Below are 27,597 nucleotides of genomic sequence, written 5' to 3' on the forward strand. Positions count from 1 at the left end.
ACAGAGACACACACACAACCACACACAACCACACACACACACCCACAGAGTCACACACACACAACCACACAGAGACACACACACACAACCACACAGAGACACACACACAACCACACACACACAACCACAGACACACACCAAGGAGGGAGGGCCTTTAATTTGAAGCGGAGATCCGTGGTGGGGGGGGGGTGTTCGAATGAGCTGTCGCCTCTCCTCCCCCTGTTAATAACGCGGCTGGAGTGGGGGGCACGGGGGGGGGTCCCGGTCACCTCCTACTCAGTGGTGAGCAGCAGCTATGAGGCACAGACAAAAGGTGCCCCGTGTAGCCTCTAGCAGGCTGTTGGGGCAAGTGCTGTTAATGGGCAGCAGCTATGAGACACAGACAAAGGTCCCCCGTGTAGCCTCTAACAGGCTGTTGGGGCAAGTGCTGTTAGTGAGCAGCAGCTATGAGACACAGACAAAGGTGCCCCGTGTAGCCTCTAACAGGCTGTTGGGGCAAGTGATGTTGGAAAAATAAAACAAAATAGGTGTTAAGATGTTAAAACATCCAACTGAAACCTTTTACATGGAATCGTGTCTGCGTTAACCACAATATTTGTGGTCGGAATGCAAACAAAAAACATACTCTGATAAATTTCGATTTAAAGCTTTCGTGACTGCAGGGATTCATCTTCTTGGTTCTTTCGGTAAAGTCACGTAGAAGGGAAGTAAGAAAAATAAAACATAATAAAATACAATTCTCACGACGTTTCGGCCACAACGCAAGCAGCCGTCCTCAGGTGAAGAACAGGTCTGTCGGAAAGACAGACGCTGTTATTTTATTGTTTAATTTTTATTATTTTATTATTTCCCTTCTCCGTGACTTTACCGAAAGAACCAAGAAGATGAATCCCTGCAGTCACGAAAGAAGCTTTAAATCGAAATTTAATTGGCCAATGTTTAATTCCACTGGCCCAGTTTGCCCCTTGCCCTGCCTTGTCAATGTTTACTCATCGATAACCGCTCCAATACAACTGATACTCGCTCTCTGGCTCTCTGGCTCTCTCTCTCTTTCTCTCTCGTGGTCAGCCAGACCTCTCGTACCGCGGCCAGCTTTGGCTCCTGAACTAATCGCTGCCTTCCGCCAAAAGGGGAACGTAGGAAAACAGCCGCTGGGCAAGCCGCAGCGGATCGAGGTAAGGGGTTTGACTCGGGCGCTGTGTCGCGAAAAAAATTAACCCGTAAAAACAAAGTTTTTCACTATAAATCCTTTATATGCGTGGCGGCTAGAGTCCTCTCGTCCTCTGGCTTGAGATGGCTGCCACCTATGGGTAAGATGATTGCCTAGCAGCATTAAGCAATTGGTAATTAAATATAAAAAAAAATTCCTAAAAAGTGTAAAATTGTGGAAAAATGTTTTTACGAACATTAATTGTCACGCACAAAGAGTCTGTGTGGGAAATGTCCGCTCGATCGGATCACGGGAAGTGGGTTAAAAAACGACCGAAAGATTTGCACGGTCGTAAGCGTGCAAGCAAGTGAACTTAATATAAAGGATTTAAAAATGAGTCGCATTTTGATGGAGGGGAACAAAAACCCCACAAACACACAAACAATTCGGGACATTGAAATGTGGCCGTGTCTGGCTACTGATGGACACAGCCCATCCACTACTTTGATCGTGATTGCTTATCCAGATATTTGCCCGTCTTGATGTTTTTTGTTGTTGTACATTTTGTCGCTATAAGTTATTTGAAGTATGAGAAGAGGCTTTACCCTATTTCTGGCAACAAACAGCTGTGTTAAGATGTTAAAACACCAAACTGAAACCTTTCACAAGGAATCATGTCTGCGTTAACCACAATACTTGTGGTCGGAATGCAAAAAAAAACATACTCTGAAAAATTTCGATTTAAAGCTTTCGTGACTGCAGGGATTCATCTTCTTGGTTCTTTCGGTAAAGTCACCGAAAGAACCAAGAAGATACTCTGATAATATATGCATTGTCTTGATTGGTCCACACCAGAGACGGCTTTCTTTTGAGCCGAGAGGACACCAAAAGGCGTACGTATATTTGGAGTTTGCGGTGTCTCTCTCATCATCACCATCATCACGGTGGCGAGAGGATCACTTCGTCGCCTGGAATGCAGGATGTCGTGGGTTTGATCCCGACTCTGATGCCTGCTGTACATTTGGATTTTTTGTGTCTCTCTCATCATCACCACGGAGGATAGGGGATGTTAACTACCTCACCTGGTATGCAGGAGGTCGTGAGCTCGATCCCAACCCTGATGCCTGCTGCTGTATATTTGGAGTTTGCGTGTCGCTCTCTGTCTCTCTCATCGTCACGGTGGTGAAATGTTAACTACCTCGCCTGGTATGCAGGAGGTCGTGAGTCCGATCCCTACCCTGATGTCTGCTCTATATATGTGGAGTTTGCGTGTCTCTCTCTCTGTGTGCTCGCGTTAATTTTCTCCGGGTCCTCCGGTTTTACCCTCCCCATGTAGACTAAACGTCACGTGTTTAGAGTATCTTATTTAGAACTGCTTCTTGTTGTTGTTGTGTTTAGTTTGTTGTCTTTCCCCCGCACCTCCGAGTAGCAACGGTTGGCTACGTACGGTGCGAAAGAAGTTTAACATATGAGAATAGGTTTTCCCCTTTTTTCTTGCAACAAAACAGTTGTGTTAAGATGTTAAAACACCCAACTGAAACCTTTCACAAGTAATCATGTCTGTGTAGTGGTGGTATTGACGTGCGCCGGCAGTGATGGATCACGGGGCGCGGGGTTGGGCACGCGGTGTGGGCGTGGCATGGACGCGCGCGCCGGTGGTGAGGCGCGCTCACACAAGCTGGGAAAAGAGGATCGTAGCGAGTGCGCAGTGATTGGTCAGATAAGTGAGTACTCTCAGCGACGTCCGCAGGAGGGGTATAAAGGGGGACGCGCGAGAGCACTCGTGGTCAGTGTTAACCAGTTGAAGACCGAAGACGGGGTGGAGGAGGTAGGGGCCCTGTGTGGCTCGGAGCCGAGACTGGGGGGACCGTAGTCCGACGCCCGTGTGGGTCGGGACGGTGGTACCCAGAGCCGAGACGGGCACCCCGGCTGGGTGTGTCCCGGAAGGCTACAGGGCGTAAGAGCCCGTGTCAGTACAGCTGAGTGGGTGTTGGTCACCCGTGTAGCTGAGTGGGTGTTAGTCACCCGTGTAGCTGAGTGGGTGTTGGTCACCCGTGTAGCTGAGTGGGTGTTGGTCACCCGTGTAGCTAAGTGGGTGTTGGTCACCCGTGTAACGAAGTTGTAGCTGAGTGGGTGTCCGTCACCCGTGTAGCTAAGTGGGTGTTGGTCACCCGTGTAACGAAGTAGGGTGTTAGTCATCCGTGTAACTACAAGTTGGTGAAAATAAAGAGTGTGCTACCCGTGAAGTCGTCTCCTGCCGAGTTACTACTTTACAACTGGCGTCAGAAGTAAACCTGTCTTCAAGGAGAATGGACACAAGGAAGACTTCTCGTTCCCACGTGCAAGACCGGGGAGACGACGACGTACCGGTGACACCACCCTCGGGAGGAGAGGACGAGGAGTTGCCGCCGATGCAGCACTTCGCGGAAATGGCCGATGCTCCGCCCGCCTCCGACACCAGCCTGCAGGACGCACACTCCCGCCTGGCGGAGTTGCTGCTCGCCGCCGCTGCGATCTTGGCGGAGATCTCCGTTCCAGCGGCCGGTGGAACGCCTGCGGGGTTGGAAGAGGCGGCGCGGCTGGAGGGTTCCCGCCATAAGGCGTTTCGCGCCAAAAGTTTGGGAGTTGGCGCCATTTTTGAGGGTCCGCCTCCGGTTGGCGGGAAACGCGGACACCACGTGGCCAGAGGTCTCCACACAGCGCAGCCCGCGTCATCGGCGAGCGCCGGAGCTCTCCATTTTGCGCCTGCAGAGGGAGCCGACATTTTCTACAACCACAGCGGCGCGCGGGAAAATCGTTCCAACGACGACGACGACGATCGAGTTCTCCAGCAACGATTGCCCGCGCTGTCGGTGTTCAAGGCGGACGGGGGCGACTGGGGAGCCTTCCAGCGACGGTTCATTGCGCATCAAGAAATGTCGGGGTGGTCCGACACCACTGCCCTGCGCGCGCTGCCAGCGATGCTCGACGACGACGCGCTTGCGGCCTTCACGTCTGCCCCGAGGTCGTCCCGCTCAACGCTCCAGGCCGCGCTGCACCTGTTGGCCAAGGTGTTCGGGCCGCCCTCGACCTGTCGCCACCAATTCTACGATCGGCGGAAGGTGGTTGGAGAAACAACGCTCGCCTATCGCACGGCGCTGCTCGCCCTGGCGGATTCAGCTTTTCCCCGCATGGACAAGGAGGGGAAGGACGCCATGGTGACGGAGCAGCTGCTGGCGCTGGCTCACGGATTGGGAGTTCCCATTAATACGGCGGACGAGATGGACATCTGCTCCCTGGGGATTGCCACGAGTATCCACGCTTACGAGGTCCTACAGCGGAAGCCGACGGTCGTCTGCGCATCGGTGGAGAACGGGGCACCGGCCGCCACGATCATCGGACCTCAGCCTGCTGTGCCTCGGGAGGAGGCCTTCGCTGGTTCGAGGCCGGGGGAGTGGAGAACGGGAGGTCGTTCGCCCACACGCTCCTCCCGCAAGCTGGAGCAACCGAAACCTACGACGTCCCTCGTCGTCTGCTACAACTGCGGCCTTCGGGGCCACGTCGCGTCCGGGTGCCGGGCCCCGCGTCAACGCACCGCGGGACCACGTCCGGACGACGACCAGGGACTCAAGACATCCCAACTGAACCCGGTGTCTCGGACCTGACGGCTGTTGACCGTCGGGAACCGGAACCCCGCGGCTCGCACGGAGCCCCGATGCCTGGCCCATGCCTTCCTGAACTGCCGGCGCCGCCGGATGGCCAACTGCGTCCTGTGCCGTACGACGGTCCGGCAAGGCGGACTCGGTCAAGGACGCAACACTTTTCATGAAAAAAAAAAAAAAATCTTTTTTTGTTAAAGCCCGACTTCGTTGCCGGCTTCCCCCTCTGCCGGGGTAATGTCCCGTTCAAGGGACGCTCGGACATTGGGACGCTGCATGAGTCGGAGAGAAAAGAAGAGAAAATGATTAAAGAAATTTTTTTTATTGTTACTCTTTCCGCATACACAGTATCGTTGCCACTCGCTGGATTGTGCATGTTGTTCTTGTTGCGGGTGTGGCGGTTGCTGGGTTTTGCGGATTGCGGTGTTCATGTTGTGTTGTTAGGGTTTGTGTTATGTTACGGGGCACACATGGGGGTGAAGGGGTGTTGTATGTTTTATTAGCAGCCGGGTCGGCTGCGAGCTATGTGGTAGGGGGTGATGTAGTGGTGGTATTGACGTGCGCCGGCAGTGATGGATCACGGGGCGCGGGGTTGGGCACGCGGTGTGGGCGTGGCATGGACGCGCGCGCCGGTGGTGAGGCGCGCTCACACAAGCTGGGAAAAGAGGATCGTAGCGAGTGCGCAGTGATTGGTCAGATAAGTGAGTACTCTCAGCGACGTCCGCAGGAGGGGTATAAAGGGGGACGCGCGAGAGCACTCGTGGTCAGTGTTAACCAGTTGAAGACCGAAGACGGGGTGGAGGAGGTAGGGGCCCTGTGTGGCTCGGAGCCGAGACTGGGGGGACCGTAGTCCGACGCCCGTGTGGGTCGGGACGGTGGTACCCAGAGCCGAGACGGGCACCCCGGCTGGGTGTGTCCCGGAAGGCTACAGGGCGTAAGAGCCCGTGTCAGTACAGCTGAGTGGGTGTTGGTCACCCGTGTAGCTGAGTGGGTGTTAGTCACCCGTGTAGCTGAGTGGGTGTTGGTCACCCGTGTAGCTGAGTGGGTGTTAGTCACCCGTGTAGCTGAGTGGGTGTTGGTCACCCGTGTAGCTGAGTGGGTGTTGGTCACCCGTGTAGCTAAGTGGGTGTTGGTCACCCGTGTAACGAAGTTGTAGCTGAGTGGGTGTCCGTCACCCGTGTAGCTAAGTGGGTGTTGGTCACCCGTGTAACGAAGTAGGGTGTTAGTCATCCGTGTAACTACAAGTTGGTGAAAATAAAGAGTGTGCTACCCGTGAAGTCGTCTCCTGCCGAGTTACTACTTTACATCTGCATTAACCACAATGCTTGTGGTCGGAATGCAAAAAAAAACATACTGATTATCTTTGCATTGTCTTTGAAAGTGATTGGTCCACACCAGAGACAGCTTTCTTTTGAGCCTAGTCCCAATCGGTGTTAGACCAGGGGACGCCAAAAACCTGTTTTGTTGCCAGAAAAAAGGGGAAAATTGGTACCGGGACAGACCCAGATGCCACGGGTCGGCTGAGATGACCGGTAGATGCACCACCTGTACCCCATTACTGTGCCATCTTACTGTATTTTAGCCGCCCGGCGCTCGGCTCGTTGTTGTGAGCATCGCTCCTCTGCCCTCAATTGTTGGAGGGCGACTGCCTCAAACTGCCCAGTAGCGTCATTCACGAGCCTCCTCCGCGGAGGCCGATCTTGACACCGCTGGTACCGGTCATCTCAGCTCCACATCCTCCTGTACCACATTACTCCATCTCATGCCTAAACAGCTTTTGTTCGGCCGGATAGAGGGGCTATCCAGCCGAACAAAAGCTGTTTAGGCATGCGGTGGCTGGGCATGCGGGCTACATGACCCAGCCAACGCAGCCTTGCCTGCCGGTGGAGCTCAACGATGGGACTTTGTCCAGATCTTTCAAGGATTTGTGAGCTCCTCACAAAATCCAGGCCGCAGGTTAGAACCCAGGATGGATCGACAGGCAGGCCAGCCTAAATGTGTCTAACCGGCGAAGATGTTCCAGATGTAGGGGTTATTACGGGAGAAACGGCGGACAACAAACACAGGGCTGTCGGCACTCACATACACGGGTGGTCACACCGACGTCCGCATCAGTTATTGCCCACGCCCCCAGCCCTCGGAGGCGATCCCTATAAAAGGTGGAGACCCAAAGAGCTCGAGTTCAGTTCGACACGAAGCTGACCAGTGAAGATCCAAGACTCGGAGATTAGGCCCTGGGACTCCCCGGTCTCGCCGTCCTTATAAGGGCCGAGCCGGGTAAGCCAGCGGCGCGGCCCAAGAGCTTCCAGACCGCTGCCCTTATCAGGGCAAGGCTGGTTAGCTAGTGCCGAGATCTGTGCTTGCCAGGGCCAGATCAGTCAGCCTCCCGTAGCCCAGTAGAGGAGGACTGGGGGACAGGACAGAGGGCTTAGGACTAGGGTGGGTTTCCCATAGTACGGGTGAAGGGGCCGATACCCCTTCAACTATTGTGCCTGTCCCGGAGTTAATAAACAGTGTGTCCCAACTTCGATATCGTCTCCTCGAACTTACTACACAGACACAAAAACAAAGACCCCCCCCGGAAAGGCCTTTAACAGACTGTTGGGGCAAGTGCTGTTCGCGAGCACTGATGAAGGCCGGAAGTGACCACGCGCACACACGCACAATACATCTTCGAACGATTTGAATGTTTTCCCTTTTTCTAAAATGCGCCTTTCTTTTTTAAATCCTTTATATTAAGTTCACTTACTTGCTTGCGCGCTTACGACCGTGCAAATCGTTCGGTCGTTTTTTAACCCACTTCCCGTGATCCAATCGAGCTGACATTTTGCACACAGACTCGTTGTGCGTGACAAGTAAATTTGACACTGTTTAGGGAAAACAAATTAAATATTTAATTACCAATTGCTTAATGCTGGCAGACAATCATCTGACTCATAGGTGGCAGCCATCTCAAGCCAGAGGACGAGAGGACTCTAGCCGCCACGCATATAAAGGATTTAGAGTGAAAAACTTTGTTTTTACGGGTTATACTTACTTGTAACTTACACAGATTTTAAAATCCGTCTCCTCCCCTTTACCACTTCTTCCCAGCACGCGGTGGAACTCTCAGTCCCTCTGCAGCCCACCACCGCCACCACCACTGCCTCCACCGCCACCACTGCCACCACCGCAGCCTCCACCGCCACCACCGCCGCCTCCACCACCACCATCACTGCCTCCACCGCCTCCACCTCTGCTTCCACCGCCACCACCACCGCCTCCACCGCCACCACCGCAGCCTCCACCGCCACCACCGCCGCCTCCACCGCCACCACCGCTGCCACCACCGCCACCACCGCCACCTCCACCGCCACCACAGCCGCCTCCACCGCCACCACCGCCGCCGTTGATCAATCGGCTACCCACACCCGCCGGCCGTCATGTCCTCGTCGAACGCCCTTCCTGCCCCCCCCCGCCTCGCATGGGGGCCCTCGACGTTGCCGATCGCCGGCGCCGCCGCCCTCCTCCTGCTGGTGGCCGTCGCGTCCCGGTGGGCCCGCGGAGCCGACCGCCACCGGGGCCTCCTCCCGCCCGGGCCCCGCGCGTGGCCACTCGTCGGGAACCTCCTCCGGATTAACCACAGAGCGCCCTACGACGACTTTGTGAAGGTAGTGGACCACGGAGACCCACAGAGAGCCATAGAGAACCACAGAGACCCATAGAGAACCACAGAGAACCACAGAGACCAACAGAGACCCACAGAGATCCACAGAGACCAACAGAGACCCACAGAGACCCACAGAGACCAATAAAGACCCACAGAGACCCACAGAGACCCACAGAAACCCACAGAGACCAACAGAGACCAACAGAGACCCACAGAGACCCACAGAGACCCACAGAGACCCACAGAGACCCACAGAGACACATAGAGATCAATAGAGACCCATAGAGAGAGACCCATAGAGACCCATAGACACCCACAGAGAGCCATAGACACCCATAGAGACCCACAGCGACCCATAGAGACTCACAGAAACCCACAGAAACCCACAGAAGCCCACAGAGACTGACAGAGACCCTTAGAGACCCACAGGATTTAATTGAGAACCACAGAGACCAACAGAGACCCAACAGAGACCCACAGAGACCAACAGAGACCAACAGAGAACCAACAGAAACCAACAGAGACCCACAGAGACCCACAGAGAACCAACAGAGACCCACAGAGACCCAACAGAGACCCAACAGAGACCCATAGAGACCCACAGAGAACCACAGAGACGCACAGAGACCCACAGAGATCCAACAGAGACCCACAGAGACCCAACAGAGACCCACAGAGACCCAACAGAGACCCACAGAGACCCACAGAGACCCACAGAGACCCAACAGAGACCCACAGAGAACCACAGAGACCAACAGAGAACCAACAGAAACCAACAGAGACCCACAGAGACCCACAGAGACCTAACAGAGACCCACAGAGACCCACCAAGACCAACAGAGAACCAACAGAAACCAACAGAGACCCACAGAAACACTCCTCCCAACAGAGACCCACAGAGACCCAACAGAGACCCACAGAGACCCAACAGAGACCCACAGAGACCCACAGAGAACCACAGAGACCAACAGTGAACCAACAGAAACCAACAGAGACCCACAGAGACCCACAAAGACCCACAGAGACCCAACAGAGACCAACAGAGACCCACAGAGACCCACCGAGACCAACAGAGAACCAACAGAGACCCACAGAGACCCACAGAGACCCAACAGAGACCCACAGAGAACCAACAGAGACCCAACAGAGACCCACAGATACCCCACAGAGACCCACAGAGACCAACAGAGAACCAACAGAAACCAACAGAGACCCACAGAGAACCAACAGAGACCCACAGAGACCCAACAGAGACCCAACAGAGACCCACAGAGACCCACAGAGAACCACAGAGACGCACAGAGACCCACAGAGATCCAACAGAGACCCACAGAGACCCAACAGAGACCCACAGAGACCCAACAGAGACCCACAGAGACCCACAGAGACCCACAGAGACCCAACAGAGACCCAACAGAGACCCACAGAGACCCACAGAGAACCACAGAGACCAACAGAGAACCAACAGAAACCAACAGAGACCCACAGAGACCCACAGAGACCCACAGAGACCTAACAGAGACCCACAGAGACCCACCGAGACCAACAGAGAACCAACAGAGACCCACAGAGACCCACAGAGCCCCAACCGAGACCCACAGAGACCCACAGAGAACCACAGAGACCAACAGAGAACCAACAGACACCCACATAGACCCACAGAGACCCAACAGAGACCCACAGAGACCCACAGAGACCCACAGAGACCCACCGAGACCCAACAGAGACCCACAGAGACCCCACAGAGACCCACAGAGACCCACAGAGACTCAACAGAGACCCACAGAGACGCACTGAGACCCAACAGAGACCCACAAAGACCCAACAAAGACCCACAGAGACCCACAGAGACCCACAGAGACCCAACAGAGACCCACAGAGACCCACAGAGACCCACAGAGACCCACAGAGACCCACAGAGACCCAACAGAGACCCACAGAGACCCACAGAGACCCACATAGACCAACAGAGACCCACAGAGACCCAACAGAGACCCACAGAGACCCATAGAGTCGCACAGAGACTCGTAGAGACCCACAGAGACCCACAGATACTTATAGAGATGCGTAGGGACCCACAGAGACTCACAGAAACCCATAGAGACCCACAAATACCCCCACATTTTATATTACCAGGTAAGGCTCAAGCGAGCTGTGTTGTAGCTCGTTTTTTAGAAGCCACCTAGCTATCACAAACGATAGCCCAGCAAAATTGGGGTATCATCATCATCGCGTGGAAATTTATAGGAGCAGTCAAATACTCGAGACGCATAGAGACGCATAAACTAAAATATTGTTTTTACCAGGCAAGGCCCACTCGGCTGCTGCTGTGTAGCTTGTTTTCAGAAGCGACCTGGCCATCACAAATGATGGCTCAGCGAAGTGGCTTATCATCATTATTATTATCAACATCAGACTGTGTCGTCCGGTTCAATGTTGGCATTGAACTAGAACGTGACCTGAGCTCCACTTGTTGTCGAGTCAATTCCCCGGCGTGAACTCTACGAGTCAGCATTCCTCCAATCCACTGCCCAGCACCCGCCCCCTCCCAAAGACTTCAAATCTAAATGAATTCACTGACCGTCGTTGTTCTACTTTTTGCCACGGCATCGTCATAACAAATTTGCTGTCCATTTAATTCCAGATTTGAAGCTTTTGTGACTGCAAGGATTCATACTCTTAGGGTTTTCGGTAAAGTCACGTAGGTACAAGTATAACCCGTAAAAACAAAGTTTTTCACTATAAATCCTTTATATGCGTGGCGGCTAGAGTCCTCTCGTCCTCTGGCTTGAGATGGCTGCCACCTATGGGTCAGATGATTGTCTGCCACCATTAAGCAATTGGTAATTAAATATTTAATTTGTTTTCCCTAAACAGCAAGCAAGCACACAAGCAAACAAGCGAACTTAATATAAAGGATTAAAAAAATAGGTGAAATTCCTCCCCCTCTACGACTTTACCGAAAAACCTAAGAGTATGAATCCTTGCAGTCACGAAAGCTTCAAATCTAGAATTAATACCCGCCTACGGGGAGGAATTTCACCTATTTTTAAAATCCTTTATATTAAGTTCGCTTGCTTGCTTGCTTAGGACCGTGCAAATCTTTCGGGCGTTTTTTATGCCACTTCCCTTGATCCAATCGAGCTGACATTTTCCACACAGACTCGTTGTGCGTGACAATTAATGTTCGTGAAAAATTTTTTCTAAAATTTTACACTTTTTAGGACAAAAATATTATATTTAATTACCAATTGCTTAATGCTGCCATGCAATTATCTGACCCATAGGTGGCAGCCATCTCGAGCCAGAGGACGAGAGGACTCTAGCCGCCACGCATATAAAGGATTTATAGTGAAAAATATTTGTTTTTACGGGTTATACTTGTTTGTTTGCTGTCCATCGTTGTTCACACTCCCCAAGCTGTCCCGGGAGTACGGGCCGGTGTTCACCGTCTACCTGGGCCGGTCGCCGTTCGTGATCCTGGTTGGCTACAAAGCCGTGCGGGATGCCCTGGTGCACCAGGCCATCGACTTCTCGTTCCGCCCGTACGTGCCGGTCTTCGACTGCTTGGAAATGTATGATGGTAAGGCAGGAGGTCCTTTTGGCTAACCGTCGAACAGAGATGGTCACTTGTATCGCACGCTTTCAGATGTACTATACGCTACACTGTACGCTACACTGCACACTACACTGCACTCAACACTGTACTCTACACTATATGCTACACTATACACCATACTACACTATGTACTACACTAATCACTACACTATTGGAAAGCCATCAAACAAAGATGCTTACTGCATTTTGCACGTTTCAGATGCCCTTCTGCGGCCATCTGGAACGCTCTTACCTTGGGAGCTATGCAACTTTTAAATCATCATCTAGATTGACGAATTTTTTTTTTAACAGAATGGCTTCATGTTGTGTTCAGTTTGTGGTTCTTTCCCCCGCACCTCCGATTCATATTTGTACGCGCATACCACATGCCTGTGTGTGTTCTCGCGTTCCATGTCTTGGTGGCGAACGGCTGTTGTTGTTGTTGTTGTACGCGCGTTCCAAGTGTTTCACGTGAGCCATGTACACGTGTCCCCCCCTCTCCACAGGCATCACGATGGCGCACGGCAACAACTTCATTTTGAAAAAACGCTTCAGCCTTAGCGTGCTCAAGAGCTTTGGATTTGGCAAGCAGAGGTTCCATGATAAGATTTTCACCGAGGCCGGCTTCCTCGTCAAGCACGTGGCTGACACAAAAGGTACAACCATTGGAACCTCATTTGCCAGTTAAAAATATGATAATTGTTTTTTTACCCTTCTATCTGGCAACAAAACTGACACTTTTTTTACAAGGAGTCATGTTTGCATAGACCGCAATACCTGCAGTCATAATGCAAACAAAAAACATAACTCTGATAATGTATGCACTGTCCTTGAAGTTGATTGGTCCACAACCGAGACAGCTTTCCTTAGAGCCTAGTCTCACATGGTGTTGGACCAGATGACGCCCACTCCCCTCCACACACCTCTCTAAACACGGGGGAAAAGGAGTTTTTATTTATTTTAGCGACGGTGAGTGGTGTGGTGTGGGGTGGCGATGACGACGACGCCTCTCTCACCGATGACCCCTCTCTCACCGATGACCCCTTTCTCACCGATGACCCCTTTCTCACCGATGACCTCTCGCTCCTTGCTCCAACCGCGCAGGGCAAGCCTTCAATGTCAGCAACCTGCTGGTGTTCGCCGTCTCCAACGTCATCTGCTCCGTCGTGTTCGGGGAGCGCTTCGAGGACGGTGATCCGCAACTGCTGAAGCTCGTGCATTGCCTCGACGACGTGGCGAGGCTCGTTGGAAGCCCATGGATACAGGTGACGACTGACGGACGCAGGTGACAGACGGACGGATACAGGTGTGGGACTTTTGCTGCCTTTGCCCAAGCGTAGGAATTGGTGGTGTACTTCAGGGCCGTGTTATCCAATATGCCACTGTGCCTAGGGTCTAGGCAAACTAAACGTTGACCATGTTTTTTTGTTTGTATGTATGATAAAAAAAATGTAACCAAGCTATCTCCTTGAAAACATCTTTATATATATTTAGCAAGTGTAGTGACACAGAATAGTAATGTAGCAGCATAGCGCTATCTGCTGGCGAGGAAGGGGATCTGTGGCTTACAGCAGCCCTGACGTCAGCAGGCCACGTGAGGTGGTGGTGATGGTGGCGGTAATGGTGGTGTTGGTGATAATGTGGGTGTGTATGTTGAACTTCTTTCACACGGTACATAGCCAAACCGTGTGCCGAAATATAGAATCATCCCAATGATGTTTTTAGTTTTTTGACCATAACATTTTCCCAGACGGTGTTGCACTGATGGTCCCCCCCCCCTTCCTCCCCCCGACCTATGCTGCATTTGGCTCGGCAGCTGTACAACGCCTTCCCATCGGTGATGAAGCACCTGCCAGGCACACACAACCTGCTCTTCGAGAAGAAGAGGATGCTCATAGAGCACATCCAGATGATCATCGACAACCACAAGACGGCGTGGGTCGCCCAACAGCCGCGCGACTACATCGACGCGTTCATGGACAAACAGCAGCAGGTAGGGGAGGGCACCACGGTGGCTATAAGATGTTGACTACCTCGCCTGGTGTACAGGAGGTCGTGGGGACGATCCTGACCATGACGCCTGCTGTTGTATATTTGGAGTTTGTGTGTCTCTCTCTCTCATCATCACGGTGGCTAGGAGATGTTGACTACCTCGCCTGGTGTACAGGAGGTTGTGGGTTTGAACCTGACCATGACGCCTGCTGCTGTATATTTGGAGTTTGCGTGTCTCTCACTCCATCACAGTGGCTATGAGATGTTGACTACCTCGCCTGGTGTACAGGAGGTCGTGGGGACGATCCTGACCATGACGTCTGCTGCTGTATATTTGGAGTTTGTGTGTCTCTCACTCCCCGTGGTTGTCGCGTGGATTTTCCCCCGGGTCCTCCTGTTTTTACCGCCACATTTAATAATCAACATCACACATTTAGAGTATTTGGCTACTGCGATACATTTCCATATGATCATCATGATTATGATAAGCCACTTTGAGCTGCTATCATTTGTGATATCGCCATACCGCTTAGTGGGTCTAACCTGGTCACGTAATAAGTATAACCCGTAAAAACAAAGTTTTTCACTATAAATCCTTTATATGCGTGGCGGCTAGAGTCCTCTCGTCCTCTGGCTTGAGATGGCTGCCACCTATGGGTCAGATGATTGTCTGCCAGTATTAAGCAATTGGTAATTAAATATTTAATTTGTTTTCCCTAAACAGTGTAAAATTTAGGAAAAAATTTTTCACGAAAATCAATTGTCACGCACAACGAGTCTGTGTGCAAAATGTCAGCTCGATTGGATCACGGGAAGTGGGTTAAAAAACGACCGAAAGATTTGCACGGTCGTAAGCACGCAAGCAAGCGAACTTAATATAAAGGATTTAAAAATAGTTAAATGTAAGCTAATTAATCGTGATTTGCTTACCTTTACTATACTTTGCACTCCTGTCGTTATCTTCGTATTCTGTATTGTTGTTGTAACTTTCTGAGACTCCCGTACCCCCTGGGTGGACCAATCTGCAAAGTTAGAAAGCTAAATAACAAAGGGGCTTCCCGTAGCGCAGCGGATTTATCCAGTCCCGTAGAGTAAAGATTCGCGTTCCTATTTCACCCGAGCCGGCGTTTAGTGGGCAATGTCTCTCACAAACTCTGTGGCTGTTTCCTGATGATAGCTGGTTGTTGTTGTTGATGCTGGTTGCTGCAATTACCTGCGCAACGTCACGGCTACTCGAGTTTGTAAATGGTGCGTTGTGGGTTTTACTTTCCAAACAACAACAACCGCCATTCACCACTAAGTGGCGGTGACGTTACCACGACGCTTGTGCCAGGCCATGTACACCTTGAGGCCACGGGAAGTGTCGAATGCCCGCTGGCAGGAGGTCATGAGGAAGACCCAGGTGCCACAGGTCGACTGACTGAGATGACTGGCTGATGCACCACCTGTGCCCCCTACTGTGCCAACTTGTTGTGCTTTAGCCACCCGACGCTCCGCTCATTGTTGTGAGCGTCGCTCCTCCGCCCTCTGTTATTGTTGGAGGGCGACTGCTTCCAACTGCCCAGTAGCGTCCTTCACGAGCCTTCTCCACTGAGGCCGATCTTGACACCGCTGGTACCAGTCATCGGCAAGTCCACGTCCTCCTGTACCACATCACTCCATCTCTTCTCTAGCCCGTGCTGCACCCATTTAGCCCCCTCTATCCGGCCGAACAAAAGCTGTTTAGGCATGTGGTGGCTGGGCATGCGGACTACATGACCCAGCCAACGCAGCCTTGCCTGCCGGAGGAGCTCACCGATGGGACTTTGCCCAGATCTTTCAAAGATTTGTGAGCTCCTCAGCGTTACGCAACCGATAAAAAGATATTGCCACTCGACTGATTCGGAGTGAGACCTCTGCTGTTAAACTGGAGCCGGTCATGAGCACACTGCCCAGGTATTGGGAACTCTCCATTCTCTCCACAACTGCCCCATCACCGATTGAGAGTTGTGTGGGTGGAGTGTCCGATGGTACAAAATACCCAGGCAGGTGCTTAATTTTGGTGGGGCTGATGGTAAGGCCCCACCTCTTCGTGGCACGCTCCAGTTTCAGCAGCACCTTCTCCAACTCCTCCTCTGAATGAGCAGCAATTACCAAATCATCGGCATACATGACGTGGTTGACCAACAGTGATCCATCCCTTGACCGCACCTGGGCATCGATCAGCCTCCCATTATATCTGTACCAAATGGAAATTCCCCCGGTACAGCTATTGAAGGCTTCACGAACTCGTGGTCAAAATAGATGTTAAATAATATGGGAGCCAGAGGACATCCTTGTCGCACCCCAAGGTGTACAGGGAATGGCTCTGACTCCCGGCCATGTAGTTTTACCTGGGCCCGCTCGCCATCATGAAGGTCCTTAATGATCGTAAGCAGAGGGTCAGGGACTCTGAAAGCAGGAAGAACAACCCAGAGCCCATGCCTACTGATGGTATCACAGGCCTTAACCAGGTCAATAAAGCAGAGATGTAGGTCTTGTGGGAATTCCCTACACCTCTGCTGTAGCAGACGGACAGAAAATATGGCATCCGTGCAGGACCGCCCTTTCCTGAAACCGCATTGGGGCTCCGCAAGCCTCTCCTCACCGTGCCTCGCAAGGCGATGTTGAATAATCCTTGCCAGGACCTTTCCCGGCACACTGAGGAGTGAGATGCCCCTGTAGTTGTTACAGTCTGTGCGGTCCCCCTTCTTAAAGAGGGGGCCACCAGGGCATCCTTCCAGTCTTGTAGAACCCGTCCAGTGGTCGTTGTTATGATGTCATATAGGGCAGGTTGTGCACAAACGCCACCCTCTCTCAGCGTTTCGCTTGGGAGATTTATGCCTGGTGCCTTTCCTGGTCTCAGACTCTGGATCGCCCTCAGTACTTCATCAACAGATGGCACCTCAGCCAGCCACTCACAGGGGATGACTTCTTCCAATATTTGAGGCACCCCAGCCTCAGCAGGTTCATCCCCACTTTGTGCCACGATGTTTTCCTGGCTGAGGGATTTCCCCTCCTCCAGGACCTACTTTCCCAACGCACACGCACACACACACAACGGGTTGGCGTGTGACGAAACTAGTGAATTAAGTGGCCACTTTGTATTGACGCGACCCAAACCTCTTAACCGACTGGGCTATGTCGTGGTGGTGGTGGTGGGCTTAACAACGACAACAACATTGATATTTCACACAATCTAAACCAAAGAAAACAAAAGAACCTCTTTATTATTATTAACTAGTAGAAGTACGCGGCTTTGCCCGGGGGAAATATACATTTCAAAAACTTGCCTGCTCTTAACCTCACGTGTACATACACAAATACTAAGCCCATGTGAAAGCCCGGCATTGCGTTTGTCCGTTAACACAATTACTAGAGGCTTGCAGAACTCCCAGGTCAAAATAAGTGGTGGTGGGGGGGGGGGGGAGGTTAAATAGTTGATCTAAAAGTTTCCAAAAAATTGCTCCTCGTGTCGAACAGGAGTCTGCCAACCCGGACAGCCCCTTCCACGCCAAGTCGCTCGTCGCCTGCACGCTCAGCTTGTTCATGGCCGGCACGGAGACGCTGTACGTGTCCCTCCGCTGGGCCCTGCTCCTCATGATGCACCACCCCGATACGCAGCGTGAGTGACTCGCGCAGCGAGACTGAGGACTCATCGTGAAAGTTCTTTCGGTAAAGTCACGTTGAAAGAAATTAAATAATAATAGAATACGATGTTTCGATTGCAGCACAAGAACCAAAGAGTAATTCCTGCGGTCACGAAAGCTTCGAATCTACTCTTTGGTTCTTTCGGTAAAAGCCACGTAGGTAGAAAATTAAGGTAAATCACGACGTTTCAAACGCAACACAAGCATCCGTCATGGTGACGGACGCTTGTGTTGCATTCGAAACGTCGTGATTTATTTTATTCTCTACCCACGTGGCTTTACCGAAAGAACCAAAGCGTATGGATTCCTGCAGTCACGAAAGCTTCAAATCAAGATTTCATTGTAAAAAAGGTTTTTACTTTAAACGTTCGTGACTGCAGGAATTCGTATTCTTGGCTCGTTCAGTACAGTCATGTAACAAAAAAAATGACATTTAAAAAATAATATTTCTATTAAAAAAACCCACGTGACCACCACGTGAATGAGAGAGTGCAGTCGTTTTAACACGCATTAGGCTTTCGCGACCAATATTATCTATCTATATAAAAGTCAAAAATTGTGTGTGGGTTTGTGGCGGGGTGTGTGGGTTTGTGTGTGGTCGCGCGCTTGGCTCTCCAACGGTGGGGTTTACCTAAAAATAAAATACAGCTACCACGCCGTAAGCCCCGCGGGTGAGCAAGCGCTCTTCCTTTTCACTTCCGTCAACTTTAAATTAGTTTAAATAGCGATTTAGTGCGATTTGTGTGCGCTTCCCTTTTAATTTATTTATGACGCGCGCACGACCATACCAACTCACGCGCCTTTGGTGGGGGAGACGGCCCATGCCAAGTCGCACACCTTTGGTGGGAGTGAGGGGGACATTTTATTTCGCGTAAAAAATTCTACAAAATTACACTAAACGCTCAGGTAAATTCTTCACTGTATGATGCCCCCCCCCCGACCCCAATGCATGCAGTTATTACTGCTATACAGTCGCTAGATGCTACCACTATAGACCGTAAATATTACTGCAGAGCGGCCGGGGAGATCGTGGCTGGGGGGGGGGGGTCAGAGGTGGCAACCCAGCCTGCCAAGGTGCCACCTCGGCCGGCTGGACAATCTAGGCGAGGCCGGAGGCTCTGCACGGGACTAGGCCTCACCACGCCACTCTGTCAGGTGAGTACTTTGTGCTATACAGTCGATAAATACTGCTATAGAATCAGCATGTACTGCTGTAGTGATAGCAGGTACCACCACAGTCAGTATGCACTGTTACATAGTTTTGAAATATTTTTAAGAACCGTTTTGCATTAGATCGCGTAAATATGTGTCTAAACCCTCCACCACCCGACACGACCAATCAATCGGTAAGCGATTTGTCATGTAAACAAAACGCCAAATAGTTACTACAATTGTGGCAAATCGCCCGATGATGTCGGATGTAACTACCAGCGAAACGTCGCACTACTCAAATTGTAAATGTTGTGGATTTGCTCTTCAACCACGCCTGTGGGCTGAAATAGTAAACTACACTACACACTACACTATTAACTATTTGGAGTTTTGTTTATGTGATAAATCCCTTACCGATTGGCCGTGGAGGGTTTCTTATGGAGGATCGTTGAGTCGACGGTTTACAAAATCACGACTTGAGTCACCTCGCCCAGGCCTGCCTAAACCCACCCCCCCACGTCCTTTAGGGCGCGTCCAGGAGGAGATCGACACCATCGTGGGCCGCCACCGGATGCCTGTCTACGCCGACCACACTTCGCTGCCCTTCACCAACGCCGTGGTGCACGAGGTGCAGCGCTACGCCAACATGCTGCCCTACAGCTTCCCGCATGCCACGCCGAGTGACGTCACCTTCCGCGGGTACCTCATCCCCAAGGTGAAGGCCACCGCCCCCCCCCCCCCCCCCAGGTGTCCGGAACGCGGTGCCTTTTCGCATTTGGAGTTTGTTGGAACAACATTTTGCTAGTAATTGCTCGAATTGGAAACTGTTGTGAGTGGTCATCTTCTTGGTTCTTTCCTACGCATTTCACAAGTAGTACTAATCGCATATCTGCATTTCCCATAAATATGCTAAATTCCTCTTGATATGCAATTATTTTGTCAAGGCGCCCTTCCCCCCTCGATCCCAGCTTAAATAGTCGCTCCAAGCCTGGAGTGTGTCATTCAGACTCTGTCTACTCGACAGACCTGCTCTCCACCTGAGGACGGCTTCTTGCGTTGTGGCCGAAACGTCGTGAGAATTATTTTATTATGTTTTATTTTAATATTTTTATTATTTTATTATTTCCATTCTACGTGACTTTAACGAAAGAACCAAGAAGATGAATCCCTGCAGTCACGAAAGCTGTTGTTAGTGGGTTTAACTCTCCAACACACAACCGGCTCGAGCTCTACCTCGTAAAGAAATTGGCCACGTTTCGTTCGCACGACACAAGCCTTTTGTCGATTTGGCCGTGTCGGGTCGGCGTATTCACTGACGCATTTTGATACGAACACGATCTAACGCAACCAAAAAACCCCACCTCTATTGCAAGCAATATTGGTCGCGAAAACTCTCACTGCATCTCGACTTAAAGCTTTCGTGACTGCAGGAATTCATATTCTTTGGGTCTTTCGGTAAAGTCACGTAGAACAAATTTGTTTTACAAACTATCGCTGCGATCGAAGACGTCGTAGTTTTTTTGTTTGTTCTACGTGGCTTTACCGAATGATCCGAAGAGTATGAACTCCCACTCCATGTCACATGCCTTTTTGATTGCTTTTTTAAATCCTTTATATTAAGTTCGCTTGCTTGCTTGCGTGCTTGCTTGCTTGCGTGCTTGCTTGCTTGCTTACGACCGTGCAAATCTTTCGGTCGTTTTTTAACCCACTTCCCGTGATCCAATCGAGCTGACATTTTCCACACAGACTCGTTGTGCGAGACAATTAATGTTCGTGAAAAAAAATTCCCAAAATTTTACACTGTTTAGGGAAAACAAATTAAATATTTAATTACCAATTGCTTAATACTGGCAGACAATCATCTGACCCATAGGTGGCAGCAATCTCAAGCTAGAGGATGAGAGGACTCTAGCCGCCACGCATATAAAACATTTATAGTGAAAAACTTTGTTTTTACGGGTTTGTATTATTTAACATTCGATTTTACTACTAATGTGATGTCACCAAATGTCTGCGTGGACCCGCCACCCCTCCCCCTACAGGGAATGCAGGTTATCCCCGTGTTGGGCAGTGTGCTCAAGGACCCCTCCATGTGGGAGACGCCCGACGACTTTAACCCGGGGCACTTCCTCGATGCCGCCGGGCAGTTCCGGCAGCGCGAGGCCTTCATGCCCTTCTCTGCAGGTACATTGTGGCTGACGCGAGTGGGCGAACGATCATTGGGTTTGCTTGCTGGGGCTGAGAGTGCGCGATTGTAAATCCGCGTTACAGCAACGCTCGCGTTCCTCTCGACAACACATCGCTAAGTAGTAACTAATTGGTGCGTTGCTTACGTTGAAAATGGCCGTGTCGGGTGGCGGAAGGGTAAGACAACATTTTTATTCTTTGTGTCTTTCGGGAAAGCTTAACCGAACGACCGAAAGAATTTAAATTACTGCAATCACGAAAGCTTTAAGGTCAAGATACAACATTTATACACGATCCAACCCCAAAAACCTTCATTATGCATTTTGTATGTTATGCTTTGCCGGGGTACCGATGCTTTCGTTGATGAAACCCGATGTTCCACAGCTTCTGAGCTCACGGGGTTTACGATAAACATGAACTGACGCCGATCTGAAGCGCTCCCCGCGCCATCTCTTCCCCCCTCGCGACCTCGCCAGGTCGCCGCCTGTGCCTCGGGGAGTCTCTGGCCAAGACGGAGCTCTTCATCTTCTTCTCGTCCCTGATGCACACCTTCACCTTCGCCCCTCCGCCCGGCTGCCCGGCTCCCGCGCCCGTGAGCCCGGCGACGTTCATCCACTCGCCGCCCCAGTACCACGTGTGCGCCCTCGGACGCACTCCGATCGCCTGAGCGTGCGAGGAGTGGGGGAGGCATGAGGAGTGGGGAGAGCAGGAAGATGAGTGGAGGACGAGATGTGGAGGGAAAGGGGAGGAGGGGGGATGAGGAGGGGGAGGCTCGCAAAGTCTTCGCACTCTCTCTGCTCTCACGCCGACGAGGTCTGTGTACCGTGAGAGCAACTCCCCTCGAAATCTACGGTGGCTCGGAGATGTTAACTATCTCGCCTGGTATACAGGAGGTCCTGGGTTCCATCCCGACCCTGTGACGCCTGCTGCAATATTTGGAGCTTGCGTGCCTTTTTCTTTCATCATCATCATGGTGGCTAGATGTTAGCGAAAGTGAGGGGAAAAAGTATTTGATCCCCTGCTGATTCTGTACGTTGGCCTAGCCAGTCTACAGACCTTAATCCCACAGAAAATCTGTGGAGGGAGCTGAAGGTTCGAGTTGCCAAACGTCAGCCTCGAAACCTTAATGACTTGGAGAAGATCTGCAAAGAGGAGTGGGACAAAATCCCGCCTGAGATGTGTGCAAACCTGGTGGCCAACTACAAGAAACGTCTGACCTCTGTGATTGCCAACAAGGGTTTTGCCACCAAGTACTAAGTCATGTTTTGCAGAGGGGTCAAATACTTATTTCCCTCATTAAAATGCAAATCAATTTATAACATTTTTGACATGCGTTTTTCTGGATTTTGTTGTTGTTATTCTGTCTCTCACTGTTCAAATAAACCTACCATTAAATTATAGACTGATCATTCTTTGTCAGTGCTCGCTAACAGCACTTGCCCCTACAGTCTGTTAAGGCTATATGGGGGATCTTTGTGTGTGTGTGGCCACTGGGGAGACAAAGGCGGTCGGGCGTGGTGCTGGCCACCCACCCCCTAGTGTGCCACAGTGCCACCATTCGTAGCTGCTGCTGCTCGCTACCAACAGCACTTGCACAAGCAGTCTGTTAAGGCTTACACACGGGATCTTGGTCTTTTTAACGTGTAGCTGTGTGTACGTGTTAGGTTCACAATATAAATACGACTAACGGGAAGTACCCGGCGTTGCCCGGGCGAAAAAGACACACACACGTCGACCTACACACAGACACACACGGACCCACGCACACATCCACTTACACGCAGACATATCGACGTACACACAGCGACTCGCACACATCTGACACGGACTCGCGCACACACCCACCTCGTCTTAGACACACAGACATCGACACACACACACACACCTCGCCTTAGACACACAGACATCGACACACACACACACACCTCGCCTTAGACACACAGACATCAACACACACACACACCCCCACCTCGTCGTAGACACACAGACATCGACACACACACACCCACCTCGCCTTAGACACACAGACATCGACACACACACACACCCACCTCGTCTTAGACACACAGGCATCGACACCCACACACACACCTCGTCTTAGACACACAGACATCGACACACACACACACCTCGCCTTAGACACACAGACATCGACACACACACACACACACACCTCGTCTTAGACACACAGACATCGACACCCACACACACACCTCGTCTTAGACACACAGACATCGACACACACACACACCTCGCCTTAGACACACAGACATCGACACACACACACACCCACCTCGTCTTAGACACACAGGCATCGACACCCACACACACACCTCGTCTTAGACACACAGACATCGACACACACACACACCTCGCCTTAGACACACAGACATCGACACACACACACACACCTCGTCTTAGACACACAGACATCGACACCCACACACACACCTCGTCTTAGACACACAGACATCGACACACACACACACCTCGCCTTAGACACACAGACATCGACACACACACACATGGAACTACGCACACACGGACTGACAGACACAGCGCACACGGACGTACACAAACACAGCGACTGTCACACACACACACATATGGACTCGCACACATGGACCCACGCGCACTCTAACTCTTATATGGACTAAATAAGTTTGTAAATAGTTTTCTATGTACGTGACTTTAGCGAAAGAAGGGAGAGGGGAAATGCACGCGCGCGTACAAGTAACTAGGATTGACCACGAGGGTGTTCCGCCATTTTGTGCAAACATTTGCCGCGAGCAATGGCGGCAAATGAAGGCCAACGAATAAACAAGTAAACCTGTAAAAACAAAGTTTTTCACTCTAAATCCTTTATATGCGTGGCGGCTAGAGTCTTCTCGTCCTCTGGCTTGAGATGGCTGCCACCTATGGGTCAGATGATTGTCTGCAGTATTAAGCAATTGGTAATTAAATATTTAATTAGTTGTCCCCAAACAGTGTAAAATTTTTGAAAAAAAATTTCACGAACATTAATTGTCTCGCACAACGAGCCTGTGTGCAAAATGTCAGCTCGATTGGATCATGGGAAGTGGGTTAAAAAACGACCGAAAGGTTTGTACGGTCGTAAGCAAGCAAGCAAGCACGCAAGCAAGCAAGCACGCAAGCAAGCAAGCGAACTTAATATAAAAGATTTAAAAATGAACCCAACCTACCTCTAACTATGAGCAGATGCGCACAAAATCAAGCGTCATTGACATAACGTCACCGCTTAACCCAGGGGCGGTTTCTTCATTAGGGCGATTGGGCGACGCACCACCAATGTCATTCAACCACAGAGTCACGCTAGCCATCACTGTGCCTCTGGATATAGTCCAATCAGCGTCATGTCACGTTCTGTGGAGTACCACCTCTTTTTGGGCGATTTCCCTCCGGCTGAGAATCGCCCCGAGTGGCCCCATAGACTTACATTCAAAGATTTTTTTTTTCGACCGGGGGGCACTGCAATGCATTCTCTATGGCTTCCGGGAGGGCTCGCCCTAACGTGCTTACGTCATCATACGTAAGCACGTTTCATCCAACAATATAATTTGTCGCCACCTAGTGGAATCTTTAATAAAAGAAACTTGAGTGGATTGTATTAATAGTGAGTATAGAAACAAACAAGATGTATTGTAAAAGTCACTTTATTTTTCATTAATATTAAATAAGTGAAGTTGCCTTTACATGCTTAAGCTGTTAATTTATCCATTACATGGGTGGACCTTATCCTTATCAATCATCCAGACATTTGCCCCCCCTGAGAGATTTTGCAGGAGCCGCCACTGGTTCCAAGCACCACCTCAGGATGATCAGCTTCCTTCCTCCCCACACAGACTGGACTCCAAGTTCAAGTTCATGTATTAGGTGTAGCCCTGTGAGCCATTCGGCTCTTGAATCGGGTGCAACCGCAACAAACAGAAAACTAAAACATGAACAAAAAAACATTTTGTAGTGACTATGTGACTGAGTGCAAACAGAAAATCCAAGAAAAGACAGTAAAATATTGCAGAAAAAGCACCGTACACAAAAATGTGCAAACATCCCAGTGGGATGCAAGTCAAACAACAACAACCACAAGACAACTTAGATTAAGGCCATCAGTCTAACTCTGTACTTCAACAAACAACAACAACCACAAGACAACTTAGATTAAGGCCATCAGTCTAACTCTGTACTACAACAAACAACAACAACCACAAGACAACTTAGATTAAGGCCATCAGTCTAACTCTGTACTTCAACAAACAAACATGGCCAAACCAAAAAACGTATCGAAAATCACCAAAATAAAGCCATGAAAGCAAAGAAACAGTGATCATAGGAACTGTGACCGAATTTTCACAATCAACGACGGAAACAACATGTACCACCAAAACTCTGCAGCCATAGCTGCCTGCATGAGTCACTCCACAACAGCAGCAGGAGCATCAGTCGGAGTATCAACATTATCCAAGACGATAATTGCGGAGACGACCCACTGGTGAATGGACCAGCCGTCCACTGCAGAACCCCAGTCGATCACGTCCACCAAGTGGTCATCACCCACAGGGTGGACTCCAAGGGGATGATGGTTGCGGTGCCGACTCACCAACACGGCTGGCTCATCAGGCCGTGGACGAGGAGAGGGTTTCCCCGTGTATGTCAGTCTCACGTCTCCAGCAACAGCAGCCGCGTGGAAACCCATAAAAATAGCAGAATGGAATCGCCACCCCCTCCCCCATAGTTCCCCCACCCCCACCCCTCCCCCCACCCCACCCCCACCCCCAACCTCCCCCCACCCCTCCCTCCACCCCTCCCCCCACCCCTCCCCCCTCCCCCCACCCCTCCCCCCACCCCCACCCCCCACGGTTCCCCCACCCCTCCCCCACCCCCCAACCCTCACCCCACCACCCACCCCCCGCCCCCCACGGTTCCCCACCCCTCCCCCCACCCCCCACTGTTCCCCCACCCCCACGGTTCCCCCACCCCCCACCCCTCCCCCCACCCCTCCCCCCACCCCTCCCCCCACCCCTTCCCCACCCCCTCCCCCCACCCCTCCCCCCACCCCTCCCCCCACCCCCTCCCCCCACCCCCCACGGTTCCCCCACCCCCCTCCCCCCACCCCTCCCCCCACCCCCCCACTGTTCCCCCACCCCCCACGGTTCCCCCACCCCCCACCCCTCCCCCCACCCCTCCCCCCACCCCTTCCCCCACCCCCTCCCCCCACCCCTCCCCCCACCCCTCCCCCCCACCCCCTCCCCCCACCCCCCACGGTTCCCCCACCCCTCCCCCCACCCCTCCCCCCACCCCCCCTGTTCCCCCACCCCCCACGGTTCCCCCACCCCCCCACCCCTCCCCCCACCCCTCCCCCCACCCCTCCCCCCACCCCTTCCCCCACCCCCTCCCCCCACCCCCTCCCCCCACCTCTCCCCCCCACCCCTCCCCCCACCCCTCCCCCCACCCCCTCCCCCCACCCCCCACGGTTCCCCCACCCCTCCCCCCACCCTCCCCCCACCCCCACTGTTCCCCCACCCCCACGGTTCCCCCACCCCCCACCCCTCCCCCACCCCTCCCCCCACCCCTCCCCCCACCCCTTCCCCCACCCCCTCCCCCCACCCCTCCCCCCCCCACCCCTCCCCCCACCCCTTCCCCACCCCCTCCCCCCACCCCTCCCCCCCACCCCCTCCCCCCACCCCCTCCCCCCACCCCCCACGGTTCCCCACCCTCCCCCACCCTCCCCCCACCCCCCACTGTTCCCCCACCCCCCACGGTTCCCTCCCCCCCCACCTCCCCCACCCCTCCCCCCACCCTCCCCCCACCCCCTCCCCCCACCCCCTTCCCCCACTCCCTTCCCCCCACCTTTCCCCCACCCCTCCCCCACCCCTTCCCCCACCCCTCCCCCCACCCCTCCCCCCACCCCTCCCCCAACCCCCTCCCCCACCCCTCCCCCCACCCCCTCCCCCCACCCCCTTCCCCCACCCCCCACGGTTCCCCACCCCTCCCCCACCCCTCCCCCCACCCCCCACTGTTCCCCCACCCCCCACGTTCCCCACCCCCCACCCCTCCCCCCACCCCTCCCCCCACCCCTCCCCCCACCCCTTCCCCCACCCCCTCCCCCCACCCCTCCCCCACCCCTCCCCCCACCCCCTCCCCCCACCCCCCACGGTTCCCCCACCCCTCCCCCCACCCCTCCCCCCACCCCCACTGTTCCCCCACCCCCCACGTTCCCCCACCCCCCACCCCTCCCCCCACCCCTCCCCCCACCCCTCCCCCCACCCCTTCCCCCACCCCCTCCCCCACCCCTCCCCCCACCCCTCCCCCCACCCCCTCCCCCCACCCCCCACGGTTCCCCCACCCCTCCCCCCACCCCTCCCCCCACCCCCCACTGTTCCCCCACCCCCCACGGTTCCCCCACCCCCCACCCCTCCCCCCACCCCTCCCCCCACCCCTCCCCCACCCCTTCCCCCACCCCCTCCCCCCACCCCTCCCCCCACCCCTCCCCCCACCCCTCCCCCCACCCCTCCCCCACCCCTTCCCCCACCCCCTCCCCCCAC

At 52.8% G+C, this 27,597-nt stretch overlaps 2 protein-coding genes across 2 annotated transcripts; one reads left to right on the forward strand and one right to left on the reverse strand.

Moving 5' to 3' along the window:
• Positions 1–1,037: 1,037 nt before the first annotated feature.
• On the forward strand, positions 1,038–22,412 carry LOC133361119 (cytochrome P450 2F2-like). Its single transcript, XM_061579975.1, has 10 exons — positions 1,038–1,175; positions 7,882–8,438; positions 11,858–12,020; positions 12,542–12,691; positions 13,140–13,300; positions 13,852–14,028; positions 17,529–17,670; positions 19,375–19,562; positions 20,890–21,031; positions 21,511–22,412. Exons 2-10 carry the CDS (start codon positions 8,211–8,213, stop codon positions 21,699–21,701), a joined length of 1,542 nt encoding a protein of 513 aa, XP_061435959.1. The 5' UTR covers positions 1,038–1,175; positions 7,882–8,210; the 3' UTR covers positions 21,702–22,412.
• A 4,193-nt stretch (positions 22,413–26,605) lies between these two features.
• LOC133361144 (uncharacterized) lies at positions 26,606–27,371 on the reverse strand (the record flags this gene model as incomplete). The annotated part of the gene is made up of 4 exons (XM_061580012.1): positions 26,606–26,739; positions 26,813–26,852; positions 26,914–26,950; positions 27,088–27,371. Coding segments are annotated over 4 exons (495 nt in total), but the record flags the coding sequence as incomplete, so codon positions are not given.
• Positions 27,372–27,597: the final 226 nt, after the last annotated feature.

Source organism: Lethenteron reissneri, chromosome 71 (genome assembly GCF_015708825.2).
Source record: "Lethenteron reissneri isolate LAM-NWPU_2019-01 chromosome 71, ASM1570882v1, whole genome shotgun sequence".
Taxonomy (NCBI): Eukaryota; Metazoa; Chordata; class Hyperoartia; order Petromyzontiformes; family Petromyzontidae; genus Lethenteron; species Lethenteron reissneri.

Bases quoted from the DNA above. Each gene is read 5' to 3' on its own strand.
- LOC133361119 (XM_061579975.1), top strand. From the start codon at position 8,211: ATGTCCTCGTCGAACGCCCTTCCTGCCCCCCCCCGCCTCGCATGGGGG. The intron at 12,692-13,139 runs GTACAACCATTG...CCAACCGCGCAG, and splicing joins GCACGTGGCTGACACAAAAG to GGCAAGCCTTCAATGTCAGC. The intron at 17,671-19,374 runs GTGAGTGACTCG...CACGTCCTTTAG, and splicing joins GCACCACCCCGATACGCAGC to GGCGCGTCCAGGAGGAGATC.